This window comes from Oryctolagus cuniculus, chromosome 17, assembly GCF_964237555.1.
Source record: "Oryctolagus cuniculus chromosome 17, mOryCun1.1, whole genome shotgun sequence".
Taxonomy (NCBI): domain Eukaryota; kingdom Metazoa; phylum Chordata; class Mammalia; order Lagomorpha; family Leporidae; genus Oryctolagus; species Oryctolagus cuniculus.
In genome coordinates, this window is record NC_091448.1 from 62383365 (window position 1) to 62411006 (window position 27642).

General features: G+C 63.5%; 1 protein-coding gene across 1 annotated transcript; it reads right to left on the bottom strand.

Moving 5' to 3' along the window:
* Positions 1–1737: 1737 nt before the first annotated feature.
* On the bottom strand, positions 1738–24873 carry DRG2 (developmentally regulated GTP binding protein 2). The gene is made up of 13 exons (XM_070060057.1): positions 24655–24873; positions 21526–21686; positions 10397–10486; positions 10046–10106; positions 9618–9708; positions 9163–9235; positions 8806–8896; positions 6882–6979; positions 6714–6790; positions 5824–5912; positions 5488–5546; positions 2672–2725; positions 1738–2460 (listed from the first exon to the last, which is right to left on the bottom strand). The coding sequence occupies exons 1-13, from the start codon at positions 24716–24718 to the stop codon at positions 2374–2376; spliced, it is 1095 nt and encodes a 364-aa protein (XP_069916158.1). The 5' UTR covers positions 24719–24873; the 3' UTR covers positions 1738–2373.
* Positions 24874–27642: the final 2769 nt, after the last annotated feature.

Here is a 27642-nt window from a genome sequence, read left to right on the forward strand (position 1 = left end):
CCCAAGCGCGCGTAAGGGCACAGATCCCACTGAGAGAGGGGGAGAGGGGGAGGGGCAGTCACCAGGGAGCGAGAAGGGGTCCCTGGGGGGAGAGTTTTCCAGCTGGGACCCCACGGCAGGAAGTAAAGGAGCAGTGGGGAGTGAGCAGGCTTGGCAGAGCTGCGAGGGGAGCCGGAGGCGAGGCCCGGCCCTTGGGAACAGGTGAGTGCGGGGTTTCTGGGGGAGCTGTGGAATCTAAGCCGGAGAGGAAGGGATGTGGAGTGGACAGATGGACAGGCGCTGGACAGAACAACGGGCCCTCTATCCCATGGCTCCTCCGCGCCTCAGCCTTCTGGGGTGCCGGGCTGCCTGGGGACGACTGGCCCCTGGGGCCACCCAGGGTCAGGGGAGCGATGGGGCTCCAGGGGCTGGCAGGGTGGTGTGGGGGCAGGGACTTTGGGCCCTTGGGGTCTCCTTGGCCCCAAGGGCACCGTGATCTGGCCCTCCACACAACCTGGGTGCGCACAGCCGCGACCCCCCTATCGCACTCACAGGCATGCAGACCACAGACCCGCAAAGCCCCGGTGCAGGTCAGGAAACAATGCCACCCCCGAGCCCAGGGAGGAAGCCGTGGGCCCGGGGGCCTCAGGCCTGGGTCTGCGCTGCCCGAGGGCTCCAGATCCCACACAGAGCCTGGACTCAGCCTGAAGCCCTGGGAGCGCAGGGGCTGCCCAGCCCCTCCCCGGCATGGGAACCACAAGCCCCAGGCAGGCACGGCTGGGCCCAGCAATGGGCGAAAGGGCTGTGGCAGGCTCCTTTATCCAGCCTGGCATCCACCCCACCCAGCCCACCGTGGCCAAGACGGGGACTGCATGGCACACACACACACACACACCCCATTTTACAGGGGAGGAAGGCGAGTGTGCCTGGGGGAGGCCCCAGCACTGCCGCTGCCCCGTCCCGTCTCACCTGCAACCTCGGGGGTAGAGGGACAGACCCCAAGGTACCCAGGAGGCCAGGCTGCCCTTACCTGGGCCCCTCGGCCTGCTCCCCGGCTGCATGCCGCCCACTGGGTGCTGGGGCCGCTGGCCCTCGGAGCGGCTTGCTGTTGCAGGGAGGGGAGGCCCAGCCCACCACGCCGGCCGCCTGGGGCCCCATGCATATTTAATGATGTCTATTATTCCCATTTTGTCTCTGGAAAGGAGTGAGCAGCTGACAGCTGAGCCGGGAACAGCTAGAGAGCCGGGCAGGGGGCTGCTCCACACTCCAGCCTGGCCCCGGGGAGCTCCCTGTCCCTCCTGGCAACCTCGCAACTCCCAAAGCACACCTCCTCCAGGAAGCCCTCCCTGCCACTCAGGCCTCAATCTGGGCTCTGTACTCACCACCTGTGCAGCTTCCACGGCGAGATGGGGCCCTGGCATGCAGGGGTGCTTGGCTAGCACCCGGAAGTCCCTCACTCGCTGCTTCCAGGGCACCAGGAACGTGGCTTTCCCAGGGGAGCCTCCCGCCACCCCAACAGGGCCATGAGGGCCACCTTTGACATCTGGCACTGCAGACACTGGCCAGCCCTCTTGGGCAGAGAGCCATCCGGTGCCAGGCTGGCTAAGTCCCCACATTCCCTTTCCCTGAAGGTTGGGCCTGCCCACGGACGGCCCAGGCTGAACCCCTCCCCAAACGCCAGGCTCACTGGCGCCCCCACCCTGCGCCCACCCCACCAGCTGGGGCCGGCTGACAAAATTTCCTCAGTCTGAACGGGAATCTTTTTCGATCTTTTATTTCAGAAAGGAGAGCTGAGAGGTCGGGGCGCCTAGAGAAAATATGAGACCCAAACTCAGAAGTGATCCCCCCTGGTTGGGCCGGGCCAGGATCCTGGGGGTGTGGGCTGGGCAGGGCCACCCTGCGAGGGGCAGGGGGAGGCACTTGAGGACCCCACTTGGGCGGTACACGGACAGGCCGGGCGGGGGGCGGGCTCTTCCCAAGGGCCAGGGAAGCTGGCGGAAGCTGCGGGAACAAGGCGCCCTAACAGTACCCACCACCTCCAGCGACCCAGATGGGCCCAACTCCCCACCCTGCACTGAGCCTGCCGTCGGCTCTGGCCCTGGCTGGGAGGTAGGCTGGCAACTCACTCCTTGGCAGCCTGAAGACGCAGCCCAGGGCTCCAAACTCAGGACACCCCCAAGGCCCAGTCCCATGGGAAACGCCGCCAGGGAGCCCAGGCCCCCCAGCCTCGCCCCTCTGCCCTAACACTTTCACCATCTGCCTACTGAAGAAGCTTCTGGAAACAGCAAAGACCCAAGGGGCCCCCTCCCGGGTGTGGCTGTCCGGGCTTTTGTGCGTCCAGCGGGCCTGACTCCCCAGGGAGACGGGGCCGGGGAGGGGGCCCAGCAGGCGTGGCTACTTCTTCACGATCTGGATGACGTCCTCGTGCTCCACGGTGTGGGAGAGGCCCACGCGCTGCGGGCTGTACTTGGTGCTCGTGCCCTGGCAGGGGCGGGCAGAGAGGCCGCGTCAGCCAAGGCTGCAGGAGCCACGGCGGGGGTGGGGGTGGGTCTGCAAGCCGGGGGGACGTGGGGGCCCTGGCACAGCAAACCCCACAGGCCTAGGCAGCAGGACGTGCCTGCTGCTCGGGACAGGCAGACCGCAGAGGAGGTGCGCGCCCGCCTCCCGCCCCCCGCCCCCCGCCCACACTCACCCACACGAGGGCGTACTTGAACTGGCTGGCGAGCGATCGGTGGATGCGGTGGCACTGGGGGAGTCACACAGGGAGATGAGGCTCCACCCCCTCGCCCAAGCTCAGCTGCAAACCCCAGGCCTGAGCAGGGGCTGAGCAGCAGGAAGCCCAGAGCAGGTGCTCGGACAGCCCGACCGTGGACCAGGACCACCCACCACACGCTGGGGCTGCAGGCCGCCTCCCAGTCACGGCTGCGAGTGGCGCTGATGCCCGCCTGGTCAGGAACGCACCCGGCGAGCAGCCTCTGCCCGCCAGGCCTGAACTCACCCAGACACGCGCCTTCCAAATGTGCCAGCGTGGAGCCACGCGGGCTCTGTCACTGTCCCAGCTGTGGCCGCAGCCCCCGCGTTATCATCCACCATCCCCCTCCCCGCCCCCCGCGGCCCACAGCCTTCCACACTGCAGCAGGGGCAGGTGGTGAAGGCCCTGACAACAGGGGCCCCTGGCTGCCATGGTGACAGGAGAAGGGTGGGAGGGGACCACCGGTGGCTCCTTCTCCCTCTCCGTGTCCACGGCTCCGATGGCCCGGCTGCCCTGGCTTTTACTTTCTGTCTGGCTTGCTGTCACTTACACCAAAGGACACCCCCCCCCCCCACAGCAGTTTAACAAGCAGGGCCGGGCCGGGGTCACTCAAGTTCTCGGGGGCACTGAGGCAGTTGGGGCAGGGGCTCTGCTGCGTGCCGCAGGCCCCACTGTGCCCTAGTGCCCTGCCTCAGGAGGCTCCACAGGCCGCGGAGCTTGCTCTAGGGCTCCCCCGCGGGAGAGAGGAATCCCTGCGCTCACATCTCTAGCAAAGAGGGGGTTGGGTGGGGACAGAAGTCATCTGAGGACGTGCCTTTCAGAAAAAGCGGAAGTGGCTTTGGGGCTGGATGGGGAGAGTACTCCCCTGGAGCCCCAAGCCCACCTCTGCAGACCCTCACACACGCTCCTGTCTGGGGCCTACTGCCTGGAGCCTCTCCCAGGCCGGGCGCTCACCACTGACAGCCCTGGGCTAAGTTACCCCAGAAGAGGAGACCCAGGCCTGGGACTGGCTGGTCCATCTGCTTCGGGTCTGTTGTCAGCACCCAGGCTGTAAGGGAGCCTGTGGGCAGGGCAGGCCCCTCTGGGACAAAGCCCAGGTCTCCTGGGCAAGGCCCCGAAGCCCCTCCTCACCGTGCGGTCCAGCACCTGTTGCCTGTGCCCCTGTGTTCCGCCCCCCGGCCCCCAGCCTTTGCACCTGCTATTCCACTGCCTGGGGCACCCTGCTCCTCCCAGTGTTGCCCCCTCTTCTTCCCACGGCATGGCCGAGACCCCCACCCTCCTGGACAAGCAGCTGAGAGCCTGAAAGGGCGGGTGAGGACTGCTCTGGCAGCCACAGGCCGGCCCAGGGAGGCCAGCACGAAGCCTCTGACCTGGAGCTCCCTGTGAGGGACCCCGGGGACTTGGGAGGGTCATCTGGGGTCCCCTTGCCTGCTGCCTGGCCTGCGAACTCTGAACCTCGTTTTTCTCAGAGCCAGGCACCCAGAGGCCTCGAGGCGGGCTTTGCTGATGCACAAATGCACGAGTGCAGACTGCAGGCCCGGCCGCCAGTGCCCTCCTGAGCAACCGCTGGGTCGCACAGCAGCCCTGCCTCCCAAGACAGAGCCCGGGAAACGCAGGGAAGGCGGAAAACAGAAACCCCGGATCCCAGGACAGCTGTGGGGCCTGGACTGAGCATGGCAACACTCACTGCTCCTGCGCGCTCCTGTGCAGGTGGCAGGGGCTGGGCGGCCTCTGTCCATCCTGACCCCGTGTGGACCCCCCGTCCATCCTGACCCCGTGTGGACCCCCCGTCCATCCTGACCCCCGTGTGGACCCCCCGTCCCTCCTGACCCCGTGTGGACCCCCCGTCCATCCTGACCCCCGTGTGGACCCCCCGTCCCTCCTGACCCCGTGTGGACCCCCCGTCCCTCCTGACCCCGTGTGGACCCCCCGTCCATCCTGACCCCCGTGTGGACCCCCCGTCCATCCTGACCCCCGTGTGGACCTCCCGTCCCTCCTGACCCCGTGTGGACCCCCCGTCCATCCTGACCCCCGTGTGGACCCCCCGTCCATCCTGACCCCCGTGTGGACCCCCCGTCCATCCTGACCCCCGTGTGGACCCCCCGTCCATCCTGACCCCGTGTGGACCCCCCGTCCATCCTGACCCCCCGTCCATCCTGACCCCCCCGTCCATCCTGACCCCCGTGTGGACCCCCCGTCCATCCTGACCCCCGTGTGGACCTGGCACCTGCTGTCCCCAGTCGACACCGTTCTGCTGGGAACCACAGCCCGCTGCTCAGTGCTTGTGCTAACTGCTTGTGCTGAGTGTGGGAGGCAGTCACAGCCATCCCTGGTGGGGACAGGCCAGGCCGGGGCCTGAGTGGGGGCCATGGGAGATGGCAACCCGAGCCCCAGCCAGCGGTGCCACCAGGGATTTGGGAGGGAGGGGCCTCTGCCACCCTCACAGACCCGTCCCTTGGAGAAACCTGGAGGACAACAGCTGGCTCAGCACCTGCGGCCCTCGGAGCAGACACACCGACGGCTGCCCGCTGTCATCTAATGCCAGGCAAAGCCCTTGTTCAGTGCCACCCTCCCGGCGGCCGGGGCAGGGGGCGTTGCCAGCCCATCTTACAGGAGACGGATGGAGGCTCCACAGGCAACCCGCAGAGGTGGTGTGCGTGCAGCCCCGGCCCTGGGCCAGGCTGGGCCCAACGCCCGCCCGAGAAGCCTGCGGCACTCCGACTCCAACCCTGGTCCACCAGGTCTTGCCGACTCACCACGTGCTCCACGGAGGCCCCCTTCCGGAGGATGATGGCGTCCGTGAAGTCTGGCCTCTCTGCGGGGAGACGGAGGGCCGCGTCAACCGCATGGGCTGCAGCCGCCCTTCTCACCCCCAGCCGGTCTTCCAAGCTGCGTCCAAACCCTGCCCCCTGCTGGTGAGCACGACCTGGGGCTAGACCCCTTGGATGATGGCCTCAACAGGGAAAAGCAAAGGGAACCAAAGCCCAGGCTTCCACAGGCCACGGTCTGGGTGAGGAGCAGAGGCCGGCTCTGGGACAGGCCGGGCCGGGACTGGTGCGGGGTCTCGTGGCCGGGCGCCCCTCCCCACTCACGGCCTCTCTTCTTGGTGTAGATGCAGGTCAGGGCCAGGTACTCCCAGAGCATCTCCAGCAGGTAGTCCAGGTTCAGCTTCATGCCGCAGCTGTGGGGAAGGGGCGGCGTCAGGCACAGGCCCCACGGGGCTCAGAGGCTGCGGCCTCTGCCTCCCCCAACCTCCATCGGCTGGGCACGGCGGCGGGGCCTGCGGCGGAGGAGCCTGCTACTCTGCCGGCTGCACGGTGCCTCCCATCACCAATCGTGGTCTCGGTCGGCAGAGCTCTGAGTCGCTCCCGGGGGCCCGTGGGAGACTGGGGCCTCTGTGGGGCCCAGTGGGGATTTCAGCAGAGAGGGGAGAACCCTACAGCTCTGGAGGCAGTCAGACCCAGGGCGGCCCCACGCTCAGCTGTCTATGGGAAAGACACCTGAGTGGCATCCTGACCTCTGCCTGGACTCAGTGGTCATGGGCAGGCACGCAGGCGGCATGTGGGGTGCACACGCTCACCCCTGAGGATGGACGTGGCCCCACACAGTCTCCCGATGGCCTGTGACTCTGTAAGGGAGGTGCTGAGGCCGCCCTGTGTCATGCACCCCCCACCTGGCCTCCCTGTGAGGCAGGCCTCGCGGTCTGAGCCAGGGATCTGCCATCCAGAGCCCCAGGAGGGAGACTCGCACCCGGGGCTTCCTGGGATGGGCCATTCACTACCACGCTAAGAAGTCCCAAGTGCCAGCAAGGATTCCCCTGATGGCTAGGCAGAGCCCGGCAGCGGTGGCCACCCTGCCCACGCCGAGTCAGGGTCGGGGCAGACCGGCGTCACTAGCAGCCGTGGAAGGGGCCGCCTCCTCCAGCCCAGCTGGAGCCCAGGGAAGGCGCTCTGTCCTGGGGACGCGGCGCCAGCGGCCTCACCTGATGACCACACTGTTAGGTTTTCGGGCCAGGCGGTCCACTTCTTCCATGGAGATCTGGTCGATCTTGTTATAAACCTGCGATTGGAAAGGCGGAGGTGGGAGCTGGGGAAAGCAGGCGGCCAGGAGGTCGGGGAGAGGCCCCGACGGCCCCACGCCTGCCACTTACATACAAGCAGGGCATGTACACCCGGTTGCCCACGATCACGTCGATGAACTCGTCTGGGGAGCAGTCTTCGCGGAAGAGCACTTCTGCATTGAAGATCTCTGAGGGGCTCGGGTTAAGGGAACCCGTGTGCCAGCAGCCCCCGTGCCCCCGCAGTGGAGGCCCCCAAAAAGCCACGCACGACACGCGGGCTGCAAGGGGCCCTGGTGGGTATCTGCCTGAGATTTTACACAATTTTGAAGTTCGCAGCAGGCGGCGGGAGGGTTGGCACGGCAGCCAAAAACACCCCTTCTAAGCACCCCTTATCAGAGGGCCTGTGTTCCAGTCCTGGCTCGACAGCCGATTCCAGCTTCCTGCTAAGGCACACTCGGGGAGACAGCAGGTGATGGCTCAAGTACTAGGGTCCCTGCCAGCCACACGGGAGACCTACAATAAGCTCCCGGCTCCTGGTTTTGGCCTGGCCCAACCCTGGCTGTCACAGGCATTTGCAGACTGAACCAGTGGTGGATGGGAGACCTGTCTTGTCTCTTGCCTCTGCTTTCTTTTCTTTTTCTTTTTTTTTTTTTTAAGATTTCTTTTATTTATCTGAAAGACAGAGTTACAGAGAGAGGTAGAGCCAGAGAGAGATTTTTTTTTAAAGATTTATTTTTATTTTAAAGTAGAGTTACACACACACACACACAAACACACAGAGAGAGAAGGAGAGGTAGACAGAGAGAGAGGTCTTCCATCTGCTGGTTCACTCCCCAGCTGGCCGCAACAGCTGGAGCTGGGCCGATCAGAAGCCAGGAGCCAAGAGCTACTTCCTGGTCTCCCCCATGGGTACAGGGGCCCAAGGACTTGGGCCATCTTCTACTGCTTTCCCAGGCCATAGCAGAGAGCTGGATGGGAAGTGGAGCAGCCGGGACTAGAACCGATGCCCACGTGGGATGCCGGCACTGCAGGTAGTGGCTTTACCTGCTACGCCACAGCACCGGCCCCTATCTCTCTGCTTTCAAAAAAAAAAAAAGTGTGGGGCCCTCTGTCGCTCCCCCTCTTCGTGGAGGAACGACACAGGACCCTGCGCTGTTCTTTGTCTGCTCGGCCCTCCCCGGGTTTGCTGCTGGTTCTTCCCGGGTTGGCTACTATCCCTTCCACCTCCGTGGAAGGGCGGTTCCCCCTGGCCGCTTTCCCCACTTCCGCAGGGGAGCGGCACACCGCCGGCCGGCTTTCTCGGGGGCTGCACAGGTGTTCCTTCAGCTAGATGTTCCCCTTAGATGTTCCTGGTGCATGCCGTCTCTCTCCTCCTTTATAGTCCTCCTCCGCCAATCCTAACTCGGCTGCCCACACGCCGAATACGCTGCTCTCCTCCAATCAGGAGCAAGTCCTACAGTTTATTAGCTGAACTGGAGGCAGCTGTGCGGAAGCTGTTTACTTCTCTCCCAGCGCCATATTGTGGGAGAGCAGATGCATAGAATAAGTCTTAATTCCAGTAACTCAGTCTAGTCCGGTTTGCTCCCCACAGCCCTCTCCTTTCTTTTCCCCACAGACGCTACGAGACATACAACTGTCCCTCAGCAAACAATGAGCACGTCCTCGCCGTTAGGTAGGGGAAGTGTGCCATTTCCCCTGGCTACTCTGGGCGTCATCTGAGGGCCGGTCCAGGGCAACTTCTCCCACACAGGACCTCCTTGGGGGCCACACACCTCAGCCTGCAGCTCCAGGTGTCAGGGGCTCCCACGCTGTCAGACAGCCTGCCTTGTGGAGCCCCAGAGCCCACCGAGCCCCCCATCCTCCTATTACCTGAGGCTTCTGCAGGCCAGGGGGCCTCAGCACCGCCTCATCTTTCTCCGCGGTGGGCCGCTTTCTTGTACGGGGGGAGCTGCTGGGGGAGACCCAGTGCTGGGTGGACGCGGCCCCGCCCTGCCCACCCCACGGGGGAGGATACTGTACTCGTGTAGGATGAGCTGCACCAGCTTTTCCGAGCACTGGGTCAGCGTGACCGTGGAATTAAAGGAGATGCCGCCTCCTTTCTTGGGCTGGAGGAAGAGAGGGTGGGGCGGGGCAGCTGCTGAAAGAGGCGGGGCAGCCGCCGCCAGGCCCTCCCCCCGCCCCCCGCCCCCCCCAGCCAGGCCCCCGAGCCAGGCCCCGCCCCCCCAGGCCCCCCGCCCCCCCGCCCCTGCACCCCCAGGCCCCCCAGCCAGGCCCCGCCCCCGCCCCCACCAGGCCCCCCAGCCAGGCCCCGCCTCCGCCCCCGCGCCTCCCCAGCCCGCCCCCCCCCCGCCCCCGCACGCATCGGCCTCACCTTGAAGTAGATGTTGGGCTTGTGCTTGTTGAGGCGGATGCCCACCGACTCCAGCTCCTTCTCCAGCAGGCTCCTAGGCAGAGCCCGCGAGCCCTCAGCTGCCGTCCAGGGGCTGCCGCGCACAGCTTGCCCCTCCACGGACCCCTAGGAGGGGCTGGGTGACGGTGCCTCCTGGCCCCTGAAGGCAGAGCCCGAGGGCCCGCCGTGTCCCTCGGCCCCCAGCACGCGGCTGCCATTCGGGGCGGGGCTCCCGGCCAGCTCTGGGCAGGGGCTGGGCGCCGGGGCCTAGAGCCAGGCCACACTTCTTAGCCCCCTGCCCCGGCCCAAGCTGCCCCAGGCGAGGAAAGGACGCGGGGGACCGGGCCAAGCTCCCCCCAGGCGGCCCGGCGCGAGCCCGAGGACACCGGGGCGTCCCCCAGACCGGCGAGTCTGCCCCCCAGCCCCACCCCGCGGACCTCTGCACCTCTCCTTTGGTGGCGTCCAGCATCATGATGACGACGTCAGCCGTGCGCGCCACCGCGATCACCTGCCGGCCGCGGCCTTTCCCTGCGCAGGTGGGAGGGGCATAGGCAGGACCCGCGCGAGCTCCCCCACCCCAGCCCAGGGTGCTGGGACACCGCCCTCCATGCAGCCACCACCCACCACGCTCTCTGCCGCAGGCACCCCCAGGCTGTGACTTCCCTGGTGCCTCTGGCATCACCATTGTCAGCCGAGCCCTCACTCAGCCCTCCAGACGGTCAACACCAGCGCGCCCATTTTACAGACAGAAACACCCGATCACTTGCCCACGACCACAAAGCCAGCATGGTGCCGGCACCTGAGCCTGAGCCTGCCCTTTCCGATCTCTCCAAGCCACACCCGCTCCAACAGTCCCAACACCCACCTTGCGCTGCGCCTTCAATGATTCCAGGCAGGTCCAGGAGCTGGATGTTGGCGCCTTTGTACTGCGAGGCAGGGGAGGGGTGGGGAGAGGTGGTCGCAGCTGGGAAGAGCTGCCTGGAGCCTGGACACGGACGCCCCATGGCTCAGGGTCCCGTGTGGCCCAGGGAAGGCCCCAGCCCAGGTGCTGGAGAGCTGCCAGTCCCCAGAGCTGCACGGGCAGGCCTGACCCGGAATCAGTCAGGAGTCCAGGCAGGGCCATGAGCCTCTGGGGCCCTCAGGGCCACACAGCCGCAGCCTCACCCACCCAGCACACGCCCCTCCCCCCCGCCCCGGGCCCGGCGCACCCGCTTACTTCGATGACCCCGGGGATACAGGTCAGGGTGGTGAACTCGTAGGAGGCGGCCTCGCTGGCTGTGGAGGTCATCAGACTCAGGAAGGTGGACTGGGGGGAGAGAGGAGACACTGCCTGAGTCCTCCCGGGCCCCGGGGCCGCCCAGGTCGGGCTGTGAGAACAGGGCCTCAGGCCTGCCTGTCCCGGGCGGATCGCGGCCTGGTTTCTAGGGGCTTCCCCACACGAGCGGGGGTCCTGCAGCCCCTGCTGGCCCCACTGTACCTGTGGAATCCACACGCAGAGCGAGCTGCTCCTTGGAGAGGGCGAGGGGACAGCTGAGGAGGTGCCACCCTCTCACTGGGAGACAGACGGCTATGGGAGGGAGGTGGGGTGGGGGTGGGGCGCTGAGGGCCACTGTGCTCTGGGAGTGGGGGAGACCTGGCTTCGGATGTCACCGCTGCTTGGGGACCGGGGCAAGAAAGGTCCCTGTGTGCGCTGCACAGTGGTCACGTGCACAGCGGGCCTCGACTCATTCCCTCCAGCGCAGGACCACACCAGGGAGAGAGCCTGGGACACCCCGCGTGGAAGGCTACCTGTCACTGATGGTTACGTCAGCAGAGGGCAGAGCCAGGAAGGGACAGGCCCACCCTGTGAGCCCTGCCCCTCTAACCAGCAGGGCACTGGGGCTCTGGGCTACTGCGGTCCGCCCCTGCCCACTCATGGCCACACCCACACAAGGCGTGGGAAGGAAATAGCCTCCAAGCCAGAAACTCAGCCATGGGGACCACCGGGAAACAGAAACCCGGCAAGCAGAAAGGCATGGACAGACAAGGGCGCCAGCTGCGAGAAAGAGTGGGGTCTCGGCCGGCGCTGCGGCTCACTAGGCTAATCCTCCGCCTTGCAGCGCCGGCACACCGGGTTCTAGTCCCGGTCGGGGCGCCGGATTCTGTCCCGGTTGCCCCTCTCCCAGGCCAGCTCTCTGCTGTAGCCAGGGAGTGCAGTGGAGGACGGCCCAAGTGCTTGGGCCCTGCACCCCATGGGAGACCAGGATAAGTACCTGGCTCCTGCCATCGGATCAGTGTGGTGCGCCGGCCGCAGCGCGCTGGCCACGGCGGCCATTAGAGGGTGAACCAATGGCAAAAGGAAGACCTTTTTCTTTGTCTCTCTCTCTCACTGTCCACTCTGCCTGTCAAAAAAATGAAAAAAATAAAATAAAATAAAAAAGAGTGGGGTCTCCAAGGACACCCAGGGACACCCTAGATCTCAGCCACAGTGCCGAAACCCAGGGGCACGGCGCTGGGTAGCTCCAGTAGCTAGTTAAAATCCCCCACCCCGCCTCTCCCTCTGCACACCCCCACCCCATCTCTCTCTCTGATACACACCCTCACCCTGCCTCTCTCTGATACATACCTCCACCCTGCCTCTCTCTGATACATACCTCCACCCTGCCTCTCTGATACACACCCCACCCCACCCCTCCCCTCTGATACACACCCCCATCCCGCCTCTCTCTGATACACACCCCCACCCTGCCTCTCTCTCTGCACACCCCCACCCTGCCTCTCTCTGCATACGCAGACCCTGCCTCTGATACACACCCCCACCCTGCCTCTCTCTGCATACCTCCACGCTGCCTCTCTCTCTCTCTGATACACACCCCCACCCCACCTCTCTCTCTGATATACACCCCCATCCTGCCTCTCTCTCTGATACACACCCCCACCCCGCCTCTCTCGCTGATACACACCCCCACCCCGCCTCTCTCTCTGATACACACCCCCACCCTGCCTCTCTCTGATACACACCCCCACCCCGCCTCTCTCTCTGATACACACCCCCACCCTACCTCTCTCTGCATACCTCCACGCTGCCTCTCTCTCTCTCTGATACACACCCCCACCCCACCTCTCTCTCTCTGATACACACCCCCACCCTGCCTCTCTCTGCATACCTCCACGCTGCCTCTCTCTCTCTCTGATACACACCCCCACCCCGCCTCTCTCTCTCTGATACACACCCCCACCCCGCCTCTCTCTGATACACACCCCCACCCCACCTCTCTCTGATACACACCCCCACCCCGCCTCTCTCTCTCTGATACACACCCCCACCTGCCTCTCTCTGATACACACCCCCATCCTGCCTCTCTCTCTGATACACACCCCCACCCCGCCTCTCTCTGATACACACCCCCACCCCGCCTCTCTCTGATACACACCCCCACCCCGCCTCTCTCTCTCTGATACACACCCCCACCCCACCTCTCTCTCTGATACACACCCCCACCTGCCTCTCTCTGATACACACCCCCACCCCGCCTCTCGCTGATACACACCCCCACCCCGCCTCTCTCTCTGATACACACCCCCACCCCACCTCTCTCTCTGATACACACCCCCACCCCGCCTCTCTCTGATACACACCCCCACCCCGCCTCTCTCTCTGATACACACCCCCATCCTGCCTCTCTCTCTGATACACACCCCCACCCCGCCTCTCTCTGATACACACCCACACCCCACCTCTCTCTCTGATACACACCCCACCCCACCTCTCTCTCTGATACACACCCCCACCTGCCTCTCTCTGATACACACCCCCACCCCGCCTCTCTCTGATACACACCCCCACCCCGCCTCTCTCTCTGATACACACCCCCACCCCGCCTCTCTCTGATACACACCCCCACCCTGCCTCTCTCTGATACACACCCCCACCCCGCCTCTCTCTGATACACACCCCCACCCTGCCTCTCTCTCTGATACACACCCCCACCCCGCCTCTCTCTGATACACACCCCCACCCCGCCTCTCTCTCTGATACACACCCCCACCCCGCCTCTCTCTGATACACACCCCCACCCCACCTCTCTCTCTGATACACACCCCCACCCTGCCTCTCTCTGATACACACCCCCACCCTGCCTCTCTCTGATACACACCCCCACCCCACCTCTCTCTCTGATACACACCCCCACCTGCCTCTCTCTGATACACACCCCCACCCTGCCTCTCTCTGATACACACCCCCACCTGCCTCTCTCTCTGATACACACCCCCACCCCGCCTCTCTCTGATACACACCCCCACCCCGCCTCTCTCTGATACACACCCCCACCCCGCCTCTCTCTCTCTGATACACACCCCCACCCCGCCTCTCTCTGATACACACCCCCACCCCGCCTCTCTCTGATACACACCCCCATCCTGCCTCTCTCTCTGATACACACCCCCACCCCGCCTCTCTCTGATACACACCCCCACCCCGCCTCTCTCTGATACACACCCCCACCCCACCTCTCTCTGATACACACCCCGACCCTGCCTCTCTCTCTGATACACACCCCCATCCTGCCTCTCTCTCTCTGATACACACCCCCATCCTGCCTCTCTCTCTGCACACCCCCACCCTGCCTCTTTCTCTGCATACCTCCACCCTGCCTCTCTCTCTCTCTCTGATACATACCCTCACCCCACCTCTCTCTCTGATACACACCCCTACCTGCCTCTCTGATACACACTCCTACCCTGCCTCTCTCTGATACACACCCCCACCCCGCCTCTCTCTCTGATACACACCCCCACCCCGCCTCTCGCTGATACACACCCCCACCCCACCTCTCTCTCTGATACACACCCCCACCCCGCCTCTCTCTGATACACACCCCCACCCCGCCTCTCTCTGATACACACCCCCACCTGCCTCTCTCTGATACACACCCCCATCCTGCCTCTCTCTCTGATACACACCCCCACCCCGCCTCTCTCTCTGATACACACCCCCACCCTGCCTCTCTCTCTGATACACACCCCCACCCCACCTCTCTCTCTCTGATACACACCCCCACCCCGCCCCTCTCTCTGATACACACCCCCACCCCACCTCTCTCTCTGATACACACCCCCACCCCGCCTCTCTCTGATACACACCCCCACCCTGCCTCTCTCTCTGATACACACCCCCACCCCGCCTCTCTCTGATACACACCCCCACCCCGCCTCTCTCTCTGATACACACCCCCACCCCACCTCTCTCTCTGATACACACCCCCACCCCGCCTCTCTCTGATACACACCCCCACCCCACCTCTCTCTCTGATACACACCCCCACCTGCCTCTCTCTGATACACACCCCCACCCCGCCTCTCTCTCTGATACACACCCCCACCCCGCCTCTCTCTCTGATACACACCCCCACCCTGCCTCTCTCTCTGATACACACCCCCACCCCACCTCTCTCTCTGATACACACCCCCACCCCGCCTCTCTCTGATACACACCCCCACCCTGCCTCTCTCTGATACACACCCCCACCCTGCCTCTCTCTGATACACACCCCCATCCTGCCTCTCTCTCTGATACACACCCCCACCCCGCCTCTCTCTCTGATACACACCCCCACCCCGCCTCTCTCTCTGATACACACCCCCACCCCGCCCCTCTCTCTGATACACACCCCCACCCCACCTCTCTCTCTGATACACACCCCCACCCTGCCTCTCTCTGATACACACCCCCACCCTGCCTCTCTGATACACACCCCCATCCTGCCTCTCTCTGATACACACCCCCACCCCGCCTCTCTCTCTCTGATACACACCCCCACCCCGCCCCTCTCTCTGATACACACCCCCACCCCACCTCTCTCTCTGATACACACCCCCACCCTGCCTCTCTCTGATACACACCCCCACCCTGCCTCTCTCTGATACACACCCCCATCCTGCCTCTCTCTGATACACACCCCCACCCCGCCTCTCTCTCTGATACACACCCCCACCCCGCCTCTCTCTGATACACACCCCCACCCCACCTCTCTCTCTGATACACACCCCCACCCCACCTCTCTCTCTGATACACACCCCCACCCCACCTCTCTCTGATACACACCCCCACCCCACCTCTCTCTGATACACACCCCCACCTGCCTCTCTCTCTGATACACACCCCCACCCCACCTCTCTCTCTGATACACACCCCCACCTGCCTCTCTCTCTGATACACACCCCCATCCTGCCTCTCTCTCTGCACACCCCCACCCTGCCTCTTTCTCTGCATACCTCCACCCTGCCTCTCTCTCTCTCTCTGATACATACCCTCACCCCACCTCTCTCTCTGATACACACCCCTACCTGCCTCTCTGATACACACTCCTACCCTGCCTCTCTCTGATACACACCCCCACCCCGCCTCTCTCTCTGATACACACCCCCACCCCGCCTCTCGCTGATACACACCCCCACCCCGCCTCTCTCTCTGATACACACCCCCACCCCGCCTCTCTCTGATACACACCCCCATCCTGCCTCTCTCTCTGATACACACCCCCATCCTGCCTCTCTCTCTGATACACACCCCCACCCCGCCTCTCTCTCTGATACACACCCCCACCCCGCCTCTCTCTGATACACACCCCCACCCCGCCTCTCTCTGATACACACCCCCACCTGCCTCTCTCTGATACACACCCCCATCCTGCCTCTCTCTCTGATACACACCCCCACCCCGCCTCTCTCTCTGATACACACCCCCACCCTGCCTCTCTCTCTGATACACACCCCCACCCCACCTCTCTCTGATACACACCCCCACCCCACCTCTCTCTCTGATACACACCCCCACCCCGCCTCTCTCTGATACACACCCCCACCCCGCCTCTCTCTGATACACACCCCCACCCCGCCTCTCTCTCTGATACACACCCCCACCCCGCCTCTCTCTGATACACACCCCCACCCCGCCTCTCTCTGATACACACCCCCACCTGCCTCTCTCTGATACACACCCCCACCCCGCCTCTCTCTCTGATACACACCCCCACCCTGCCTCTCTCTCTGATACACACCCCCACCCCGCCTCTCTCTCTGATACACACCCCCACCCCGCCTCTCTCTGATACACACCCCCACCCCGCCTCTCTCTCTGATACACACCCCCACCCCGCCTCTCTCTGATACACACCCCCACCCCGCCTCTCTCTCTGATACACACCCCCACCCCACCCCTCTCTCTGATACACACCCCCACCCCACCTCTCTCTCTGATACACACCCCCACCCTGCCTCTCTCTGATACACACCCCCACCCTGCCTCTCTCTGATACACACCCCCATCCTGCCTCTCTCTGATACACACCCCCACCCCGCCTCTCTCTCTGATACACACCCCCATCCTGCCTCTCTCTCTCTGATACACACCCCCACCCTGCCTCTCTCTCTGATACACACCCCCACCCCGCCTCTCTCTGATACACACCCCCACCCCGCCTCTCTCTGATACACACCCCCACCCCACCTCTCTCTCTGATACACACCCCCACCTGCCTCTCTCTCTGATACACACCCCCACCCCGCCTCTCTCTGATACACACCCCCACCCCGCCTCTCTCTGATACACACCCCCACCCCACCTCTCTCTCTGATACACACCCCCACCCCGCCTCTCTCTCTGATACACACCCCCACCCCGCCTCTCTCTGATACACACCCCCACCCCGCCTCTCTCTGATACACACCCCCACCCCGCCTCTCTCTCTCTGATACACACCCCCACCCCGCCTCTCTCTGATACACACCCCCACCCTGCCTCTCTCTGATACACACCCCCACCTGCCTCTCTCTCTGATACACACTCCCACCCCGCCTCTCTCTGATACACACCCCCACCCCGCCTCTCTCTGATACACACCCCCACCCCGCCTCTCTCTGATACACACCCCCACCTGCCTCTCTCTCTGATACACACCCCCACCCCGCCTCTCTCTGATACACACCCCCACCCCGCCTCTCTCTCTCTGATACACACCCCCACCCCGCCTCTCTCTGATACACACCCCCACCCCGCCTCTCTCTGATACACACCCCCATCCTGCCTCTCTCTCTGATACACACCCCCACCCCGCCTCTCTCTGATACACACCCCCACCCCACCTCTCTCTGATACACACCCCCACCCCGCCTCTCTCTGATACACACCCCCACCCCGCCTCTCTCTGATACACACCCCCACCCCACCTCTCTCTCTGATACACACCCCCACCCCGCCTCTCTCTGATACACACCCCCACCCCGCCTCTCTCTGATACACACCCCCACCCCACCTCTCTCTCTGATACACACCCCCACCCCGCCTCTCTCTGATACACACCCCCACCCCGCCTCTCTCTGATACACACCCCCACCCCGCCTCTCTCTCTCTGATACACACCCCCATCCTGCCTCTCTCTCTGATACACACCCCCACCCCGCCTCTCTCTGATACACACCCCCATCCTGCCTCTCTCTCTGATACACACCCCCACCCCGCCTCTCTCTGATACACACCCCCACCCCACTTCTCTCTGATACACACCCCCACCCCGCCTCTCTCTGATACACACCCCCACCCCGCCTCTCTCTGATACACACCCCCACCCCACCTCTCTCTCTGATACACACCCCCACCCCGCCTCTCTCTCTGATACACACCCCCACCCCGCCTCTCTCTCTGATACACACCCCCACCCCGCCTCTCTCTGATACACACCCCCACCCCGCCTCTCTCTCTGATACACACCCCCACCCCGCCTCTCTCTGATACACACCCCCACCCCGCCTCTCTCTCTGATACACACCCCCACCCCACCCCTCTCTCTGATACACACCCCCACCCCACCTCTCTCTCTGATACACACCCCCACCCTGCCTCTCTCTGATACACACCCCCACCCTGCCTCTCTCTGATACACACCCCCATCCTGCCTCTCTCTGATACACACCCCCACCCCGCCTCTCTCTCTGATACACACCCCCATCCTGCCTCTCTCTCTCTGATACACACCCCCACCCTGCCTCTCTCTCTGATACACACCCCCACCCCGCCTCTCTCTGATACACACCCCCACCCCGCCTCTCTCTGATACACACCCCCACCCCACCTCTCTCTCTGATACACACCCCCACCTGCCTCTCTCTCTGATACACACCCCCACCCCGCCTCTCTCTGATACACACCCCCACCCCGCCTCTCTCTGATACACACCCCCACCCCACCTCTCTCTCTGATACACACCCCCACCCCGCCTCTCTCTCTGATACACACCCCCACCCCGCCTCTCTCTGATACACACCCCCACCCCGCCTCTCTCTGATACACACCCCCACCCCGCCTCTCTCTCTCTGATACACACCCCCACCCCGCCTCTCTCTGATACACACCCCCACCCTGCCTCTCTCTGATACACACCCCCACCTGCCTCTCTCTCTGATACACACTCCCACCCCGCCTCTCTCTGATACACACCCCCACCCCGCCTCTCTCTGATACACACCCCCACCCCGCCTCTCTCTGATACACACCCCCACCTGCCTCTCTCTCTGATACACACCCCCACCCCGCCTCTCTCTGATACACACCCCCACCCCGCCTCTCTCTCTCTGATACACACCCCCACCCCGCCTCTCTCTGATACACACCCCCACCCCGCCTCTCTCTGATACACACCCCCATCCTGCCTCTCTCTCTGATACACACCCCCACCCCGCCTCTCTCTGATACACACCCCCACCCCACCTCTCTCTGATACACACCCCCACCCCGCCTCTCTCTGATACACACCCCCACCCCGCCTCTCTCTGATACACACCCCCACCCCACCTCTCTCTCTGATACACACCCCCACCCCGCCTCTCTCTGATACACACCCCCACCCCGCCTCTCTCTGATACACACCCCCACCCCACCTCTCTCTCTGATACACACCCCCACCCCGCCTCTCTCTGATACACACCCCCACCCCGCCTCTCTCTGATACACACCCCCACCCCGCCTCTCTCTCTCTGATACACACCCCCATCCTGCCTCTCTCTCTGATACACACCCCCACCCCGCCTCTCTCTGATACACACCCCCATCCTGCCTCTCTCTCTGATACACACCCCCACCCCGCCTCTCTCTGATACACACCCCCACCCCACTTCTCTCTGATACACACCCCCACCCCGCCTCTCTCTGATACACACCCCCACCCCGCCTCTCTCTGATACACACCCCCACCCCACCTCTCTCTCTGATACACACCCCCACCCCGCCTCTCTCTCTGATACACACCCCCACCCCGCCTCTCTCTGATACACACCCCCACCCCGCCTCTCTCTCTCTGATACACACCCCCACCCCGCCTCTCTCTGATACACACCCCCACCCCACCTCTCTCTCTGATACACACCCCCACCCCGCCTCTCTCTGATACACACCCCCACCCCACCTCTCTCTCTGATACACACCCCCACCCCACCTCTCTCTGATACACACCCCCACCCCGCCTCTCTCTGATACACACCCCCACCCCGCCTCTCTCTGATACACACCCCCACCCCACCTCTCTCTCTGATACACACCCCCACCCCGCCTCTCTCTCTGATACACACCCCCACCCCGCCTCTCTCTGATACACACCCCCACCCCACCTCTCTCTGATACACACCCCCACCCCGCCTCTCTCTCTCTGATACACACCCCCACCTGCCTCTCTCTGATACACACCCCCATCCTGCCTCTCTCTCTGATACACACCCCCACCCCGCCTCTCTCTCTGATACACACCCCCACCCCGCCTCTCTCTGATACACACCCCCACCCCGCCTCTCTCTGATACACACCCCGACCCTGCCTCTCTCTCTGATACACACCCCCATCCTGCCTCTCTCTCTCTGATACACACCCCCATCCTGCCTCTCTCTCTGCACACCCCCACCCTGCCTCTTTCTCTGCATACCTCCACCCTGCCTCTCTCTCTCTCTCTGATACATACCCTCACCCCACCTCTCTCTCTGATACACACCCCTACCTGCCTCTCTGATACACACTCCTACCCTGCCTCTCTCTCTCTGATACATACCCCCACCCTGCCTCTCTCTCTCTGATACACACCCCCATCCTACCTCTCTCTCTCTCTTACACACCCTCACCCTACCTTTCTCTCTGACATACCCCTACCCTGCCCTGACCTCTCCCTCTGACACACACATCCCGCCCTGCCCCCTCTCTGACACAATCCAACCCGCCCCCTCTCTGATACACCCCCCCCACCCCCTCTCTGACACATATCCTAGCCTCACGGACTGAGGAAAGAGCACAGTGCTGCGCAGCCCGCAGCAGGTGACAGGAGACGGCAGCCCCTGCCCACCCGCCCTCTGCCCAGCCCAGGAGCATGGGCTCAGAAGCTGCCCCGCTGGCTCCTGCTGCAGCCCCAGCCCTGCCTGCCTGGCCTGGAACAGATCAGTGCCTCTGTCCGCCCTCCGCCAGCCCTGCCCAGCACCCATCTGCCCATCCGCTGCACGGCGGCCGGGGCGATCCATTCAGAGGCCTGTCAGCCGTGTCTAATAGTGATGAGCGTCTCCAGGGACGGAACCAGGGCCTCTGGGAAGCGATAGACAGGATGAGCCCCAAGTGTCTCCCAGTGCCAGGAACTGGACCAGCATCAGGGAGGCTGATCCAGTTTCCTGCTAATGTTCGGGAAAGGCATTGAGCAATGGCCCCTGCCACCCATATGGAAGGCCAGAAGAGGCTCCTGGCTCAGCCCCGGCCACTGTGGCCATCTGGGGAGGGAATCCAAGGATGGCACATCCTCTCTCTCTCTCTCTGACTTTTGAATATATAAAGAAGTCATTAAAAATATTTTTTAAAAAATGGAAGAAATGAACACGGCTATGTGTACGATGCTGCCGCTGATTAAAAATAAATAAACAAACCCCCATGGCTGTGGCACTGAGAAAGCTTTCAAAGAAAACCAAAACGGGAGCGCTCCTGCTTCCCGCTCACCCCCCGCCAGGGCCGCCACCGTTCCCGCTGCCCACAGTGTCCTTGGCCACAGCTCCACAAGCCCAGACAGCCCCTCGTCAGCACTGCCCGCCCAGGACCTGCCCTCAGCCAGCTCTGTTCACTGTCCTTGCTCCCCAGAGCGGGGGGGGGGGGGGGGGGGGGTCTGCGCAGCCGGGACCGGAACCCAGCCTCCTCTCCGCCATCAGGACCTGCGCAGTCCACGGGGAAAGGAAGATGCTGGGGGCAGGGCCTCCGGAGCGCAGCAGACCGGCAGTGGCGGGGGCGGAGACGCCGTGTGTTTGGAAGCGCCCGCCCGCCCCCTCCCCCAGGCCGCAGTGCCCATCACTGACCTTACCCACAGAGGGGAATCCAATGAGGGCCACCCGGGCGTCACCCGACTTCATGACGTCGAAGCCCTCTCCTTTGGACGAGGCCGACTTGGAAGGCTCCAGGAGCTGGGCCCGGTACTTGGCGAGCTTCGCCTTCAGCAGGCCCAGGTGGTACTCGGTGGCTAGAGGAGGTGCGGCAGACAGGCAGTGGGTGGCCAGCGGCCCCAAGCCTGGGCGCCAGCTCTGCCCGCGCCGAGCAGACCCGGAGAGGAGCAGCTGGCCGGCGTTCCCACCACCCCTGCAGACCCCAGTGCCAGCCACGGTTCTCAGCGGGGCAGTGCTGCTCCCTGGGGGCCCTCTGGGACTCGCAGGACTGTCCTCTGCCCCTCCGAGGCTCAAGTCCTCCCTGGCGCCTGTCCTAGGAGGCATGAGTTCAGTCCTGTGCAGTCAGTACCACGGGCTGTGTCACGGTCCCAAAGACATGCCCCGGGGTGGGAACCCTGGGGGAGGGAACCAGGGCCTGGATCCCCGCTCTGTCCACCCCCACAGGGCCTTTCTCAGGGCGTTCCTGTGCCCTGAACTTCCCAGCCATGCACCTGCTGAGTTCCTGGAGTGGGGAACGTCTGAAACTCCGCCACGCCGGGAGGCCGGCACCGCACACCTGACAAAGCCCCACCCCCCCCACTCCACCGGGAGCAGGAGGACTGCTGCTTCCCTGTAACGCCGGCACAGAGGGACTTCAGCGAGCGCCTCTGGTCCCCAACTCCTCCCTTTCCCCTCCTGTGTGGTGTCCCTGAGGGCGTTACGTTGCGGCTTTTCACGTTCCACCCCACGTAAGCTGTAGTGCGCATGGTGTCCAAGGGAATTCCAGATCTCAGCTGCAGCAGGGGACTGGGGTTGAGGCTGAGGAGCAAGGACCCACGGGACAGGGCCGCTGGCTGTCTCAACGCCACCGGTCACTCCCCCACCTGTCACCCCCTCCCCGCCTGTCACCCCCACCTGTCACCCTCCCACCTGTCACTCCCCAGTCATCCCCCATCTGTCACTCCCTAGTGACACCCCACCTGTCATCCCCCACCTCACTCCCTAGTGACACCCTGACTGCCACCCTCTGCCTGTCACCCCCCAGTCACCCCCGCCTGTCACCCCCACCTGTCACCCCCTGCCTGTCACCCCCCCGCCTGTCACTCCCCCACCTGCCACTCCCCCGCCTGCCTGTCACCCCTCCACCTGTCCCCCCCACCTGTCACTCTCCCACCTACCATCCCCTGCCTGTCACCACCCACCTGTCACCCCCGCCTGTCACTCCCCCTCGGCCGCTGTGTTCCGGACAGTGCTTTCTTTGCTTTGCAGAACCTACTGACTGCATGACTGCCTCAGGACCTTGAACTTGGGGCTCTGGGCATTTCAAGCGAGCGTATCTCCGCAGAGCCGGCCCCTTCTCACCGTGTGAGGCACAGCTCAGACACTGCCTCCCAGAAGAAGCCTCTGGAGCCCTCCCTGGGGGCGCACTGGGCGGTGCCCCGCAGAGGCTGCGAGCCCCCGCCTCACTGCTGGCTGCCTATGGAAAACTCACTCCTGTGCCTCAGTCCTTCAGCTGCAAGCCGGGGATGTTAAAGAGCGAACTCCAGGGGGCGGCGCTGTGGCATAGCAGGTAAAGCCGTCCCCTGCAGTGCCGGCATCCCATATGGCACAGGTTCTAGTCCCAGCTGCTCCTCTTCTGATCCAGCTCTCTGCTATGGCCTGGGAGAGCAGCAGAAGATGGCCCAGGTGCTTGGTTCCCTGCACCTGCGTGGGAGGCCTGGAGGAAGCTCCTGGTGCAGCTCCGGCCATTGCAGCCGTTTGGGGAGTGAACCAGCGGATGGAAGACCTCTCTCTCCCTCTCTGTCTCTCTCTCTCTCTCTAACTCTGCCTTTCAAGTAAATATTTAAATATATATATCACTCATATATATATGAGTGACCTGCGGCCTCAGGTTTCTGTAGTGTGAAAGCAGCATAGAACACACAGCCAGCACACCGTAAGTGCCCACGAACAGGGCCTGCGAGGGTCTGCAGGAGCCCCGCCCTCCTCCCCGCGTGCACTGGGCTCTCGGCTCCTATCCCGCCGTGGACCGGCCTGCCCCCTCTTCCCTGCCTCTGCCGGCGCAGGGGGCGGGGCTGCCAGCTGCATCCCCACCCGATGGCCATGAGAAGCGGTCCCATCCTGGCCCAGAACACGCCGGGCAGCGCTGCAGGGGCCTCGGTGAGACCCTCTCAGCTGCTACTGCCAAAGCAGCGGGCTGACTGCCCCCTCCCCACCCCGGGGCTCCCCGCTGATCCTCCACGTTGCCACCCAGTCCACCGGCTCCTCCTACCCTTAGGGCAGGAGCCGCAGCCCGGAGGCCTGTCCGTGACCTGTACGGCTCTGTGCTGCCCGCACCTCCTCTCCCACCACTGCCCCAAAGCCCCAGACTTTGGATCCTTGATAGGTGCACCTGCTGCCCGAGGTCTTGCCCCAGCTCTCTGCCTGGCTGGGTCCTCCTGCTCATTCGGGTCTCATCCCAAATACCCCCTTCCCCGAGGTGGTCCCCTCGGCCCCGCCCCCGCCACGGCTCTGTCCTCACCCATTGCTGTCCCGCATGATGGTGTTTATTGGGCTTACTAGATCAGCTCCCGCAGGGCAGGGTGCACCTGCTGTGACCTCAAGTACCAGGCCCAGCTCCCCAGCCGCCAGACCTCAATGGGGCCGAGCGGGGAGAGGCCCCCGAGCCCGGCCCCCGAGGGCTCCCTGCCTCCCGCGAGCCCACAGCACCGCCCGGGGAGTCAGCCGGGCCAGTCCTCCCCTCTGATCCACACTGGTCTCCTCGCCGTCCCAGGAACACGCCAGGCCCCTCCGCCCTCCTCCTGGCGCCACCATCTTTCTCTCTTCTCGGAGCCCCTCCAGCCCTGACAAGCCGAAGCCCAGACTCGGGCACCTGGTCCAGCACGGGTCATTTTCCTTTGGGAACCTTTGCTGACAGAGCGGGGCGTGGGGCCTTGGCCCTGCCTCCAGCCTTGGCACGCCCCTGGCGCTTCGCCCTGGTCTACCGCTGGAGCTGCTACCCCATTTTGCAGACAGGAAAACTGAGGCGGGTACAGCACGCAAGGTTCCGCCGCGTCGGGCCCTCACCCTTGTTCTTCTGCGTCCGAGCGATCTCCTTCTCGATCTCCGAGATCTTCTCCAGGATCCCCATGGCTGCGGCAGAGATGGACGGACCGGCAGCGACGGAGGTGGCACGGGCGAGTTCCGGTCGCACGGCGGCGGCGGAGCGGCGCGCGACCGGAAGTCCGCGGAGAACTGCGTCCTCGTGGGCGCCCAGTGCGCCACTATTCAGCGTCCGGGCGGGCGACGTCGAGGGGAAATGCCCGGACACTATCGGTTCCGCCCGCTGCGCCGGCCCCGAGGCGGAGCTCCAGGGGCGGGGCGGGGCCGAGCCAGACGGAGAGGGGCGGGGCCAGACGGAGCGAGGCGAGGCCAGGTGGGCGGGGCCAGATAGAACAGGGCGGGGCCAGCCGGAGAGGGCGGGTGCTGGATGGAGCGGGCGGGGCCAGACTGAGCGGGGAGTGGCCGGCCGGAGAGGGAGGGGCCGGATGGAGCGGGGCGGGGCCAGACGGAGCGGGGCGGGGCCAGACGGAGCGGGGCGGAGCCAGGCCGCCCGCCGGCCCGGGCCCGGACTGGAAGAGAGAGAGGGAAACCTTGAGTGTTAAAGCCGACCTTGACAGTGAAGGCAGAGGTGGAAGGCTGGTGCCTGTCATTTTGTGGGTCCCCCTGGATCACCTTGGCAGCTTGGCACTGCCCGCCGTCAGATACCCCCTTGAGGTCGCGCGGTGTGGACAGCGTCTCCTATGTGACATTCTTGACAGGAACAAACTAACTGTGCCTGGGTTTAAACACGACACCAGACACGGAGAGTGGGACGTCCTACAGGCCAGTGGCCGGTCAAAGGCTAGGGCTGGGGGGTGGGCTGGGGTAGATCCAACGATATGAAATTCACGGTGTGGAAATTTGTTTCTCACAACCTGGACACTGGACGTCTCAGAGCCCAGGACCAGTGTGGCCGGGGGCCGGGGAGGGCTCAGACGACACAGCCTCGCACAGCCCGTCCTGGGGGGCGTGCTCTCTGAGACAGCGAGCCTGCTGATCTCTTCTGAGAAAGGTACCAATCCCCCCCCCTTTTTTTTAGACAGAGAGAAAGTGGGAAGAGACAGACACAGAGAGATCTTCCATCTGTTGGCTCCCTCCGCAGATGGCATCAACAGTCAACAGCTGAGCCAAGCCAAAGCCAGGAGTCTGGACTGCATCTGGGTCTCCTACAGAGGTGGCAGGAGCCTGACACTGGGGCCATCCGCTGCTGCTGTCCCCCGGGGAGCAGAGACTGGATTCCAGCCAGTCTCCGTGAGATGCCTGTGTTGCAGGCAACAGCCTAACCTGCTGGGCCACCACGCCTGCCTCACTAATCCCTCCTCCTCTATTTATTTATTTGAAAGGCAGAATTACAGAGAGAGGAGAGGCAGAGAAAGGTCTTCCATCTGATGGTTAACTCCCCAGTTGGCCGCAACCCCTAGAGCTGGACCAATCAGGAGCCAGGAGCTTCTTCCAGGTCTCCCACAGGGGTGCAGGGACCCAAGCACCTGGGCCATCTTCTACTGCTTTCCCAGGCCACAGCAGAGAGCTGGATTGGAAGAGGAGCAGCTGGGATTAGAACCGGTGTCCATAGGGGGTGCTGGCGCTTCAGGCCGGGGCTTTAACCACAGCATCGGCCCCTTGGCTACATTTCTTAACCTTTCTGAGCCTGTTTATACCTCCTGATGGGGTTGTTATAAAAATGAAATAAGGAGGAGGGGCCACTGCTGTGGCATAGCAGGTAAAAGCCACTGCCTGCAATACTGGCATCCCATATGGATGCTGTTTGAGTCTCAGCTGCTCCTCTTCCGAGCCAGCTCTCTGCTGTGGCCTGGGAAAGCAGTAGAAGATGGTCCAAGTCCTTGGGCCCCTGCACCCACGTGGGAAACCCGGAAGCAGCTCCTGGCTCCTGGCTTCGGATCGGCACAGCTCCAGCCGTTGCAGCCATTTAGGGAGTGAACCAGAAGATGGAGGACCTCTCTCTCTCTCTCTCTCTCTCTCTCTCTCTCTCTCTCTCTCTCTCTCTCCTCTCTGTGTGTAACTCTGATTTTCAAATAAATAAATAAATCTTTAAAAAAATGAAATAAGGGATGCCTGTTGGTCAAGTGGTTGGGGTGCCTGCATCTCCCAGCTGTGGGCTAGGTAGGCCCCTTTGCAAGCTTTGAGTTTCCCACACTCACCCACATTTTACTCATTTTATAAAAGACTTTTATTTTATCTATCTGAAAGCAGGGAGATTTTCAGGTCCACTTTCCAAATGGCCACAGCAGCCAGGGCAGGGCCAGGCCAAAACCAGGAGCCAGGAGTTTCTTCTGGTCTCCCACATGGGTGCAGGGGCCCAAGCACATGGGCCATCGTCTGCTGCTTTCCCAGGTGCATTAGCAGGGAGCTGGATGGGAAGTGGGGCATCTGGGACTCGAACTGATGCTCATGTGGGGTGCTTGCTTTTTTTTTTTTTTTTTTTTTTTTGCAGGTGGCAGCTTAACATTTTACAAATTAAGGTTGTGAGTGAGCCGTGCAAAGTTCCTGGCCAGTTGCTCAAGCTGTTCAATGGCCAGGCTGAGCTCCAAAGCCAGGGCTTCCAATTCCAGGGCCAGAGACTCCAAAGCTGACTGTAGACTGAGGGGGAATATATCGTAGATAGGTGTTATGTCTACAGCGTTCACGGATGGTAGGAGGTGAGAGCACTTAGGGAACTGGGGAGGTCCCTGCAGATGTGGGGGCCTAAGTCCTCTCTCGGTCTCCTTCTTCCATGTGACGTGGGTCTTGGGGCCTCACTGTGGCCACTCTTGTGCCCACGGGAGCACGTTCATAGTCTACAGTTAGGAAAAATGAGTCTCTTTCCCAGAGTCCTGGCGTCTTTGCTGGTGTGTCTGCTTCCATGGAGATCCTGTGGGGCTCGGCTTCTTCATGAATGTAAGGGGCTCCTGCTGACTTCCAGGCTCCAAGGAGACTGACGGCACACCAGGCTTGCTCCAGGCGAATGGCCTCTCC

Bases quoted from the DNA above. Each gene is read 5' to 3' on its own strand.
- DRG2 (XM_070060057.1), bottom strand. From the start codon at position 24,718: ATGGGGATCCTGGAGAAGATCTCGGAGATCGAGAAGGAGATCGCTCGG. The intron at 5,913-6,713 runs GTGAGGCCGCTG...CCTTCCCCACAG, and splicing joins CCTAACAGTGTGGTCATCAG to CTGCGGCATGAAGCTGAACC. The intron at 5,547-5,823 runs GTGAGTGGGGAG...GTCTCCCCGCAG, and splicing joins CTACACCAAGAAGAGAGGCC to AGAGGCCAGACTTCACGGAC.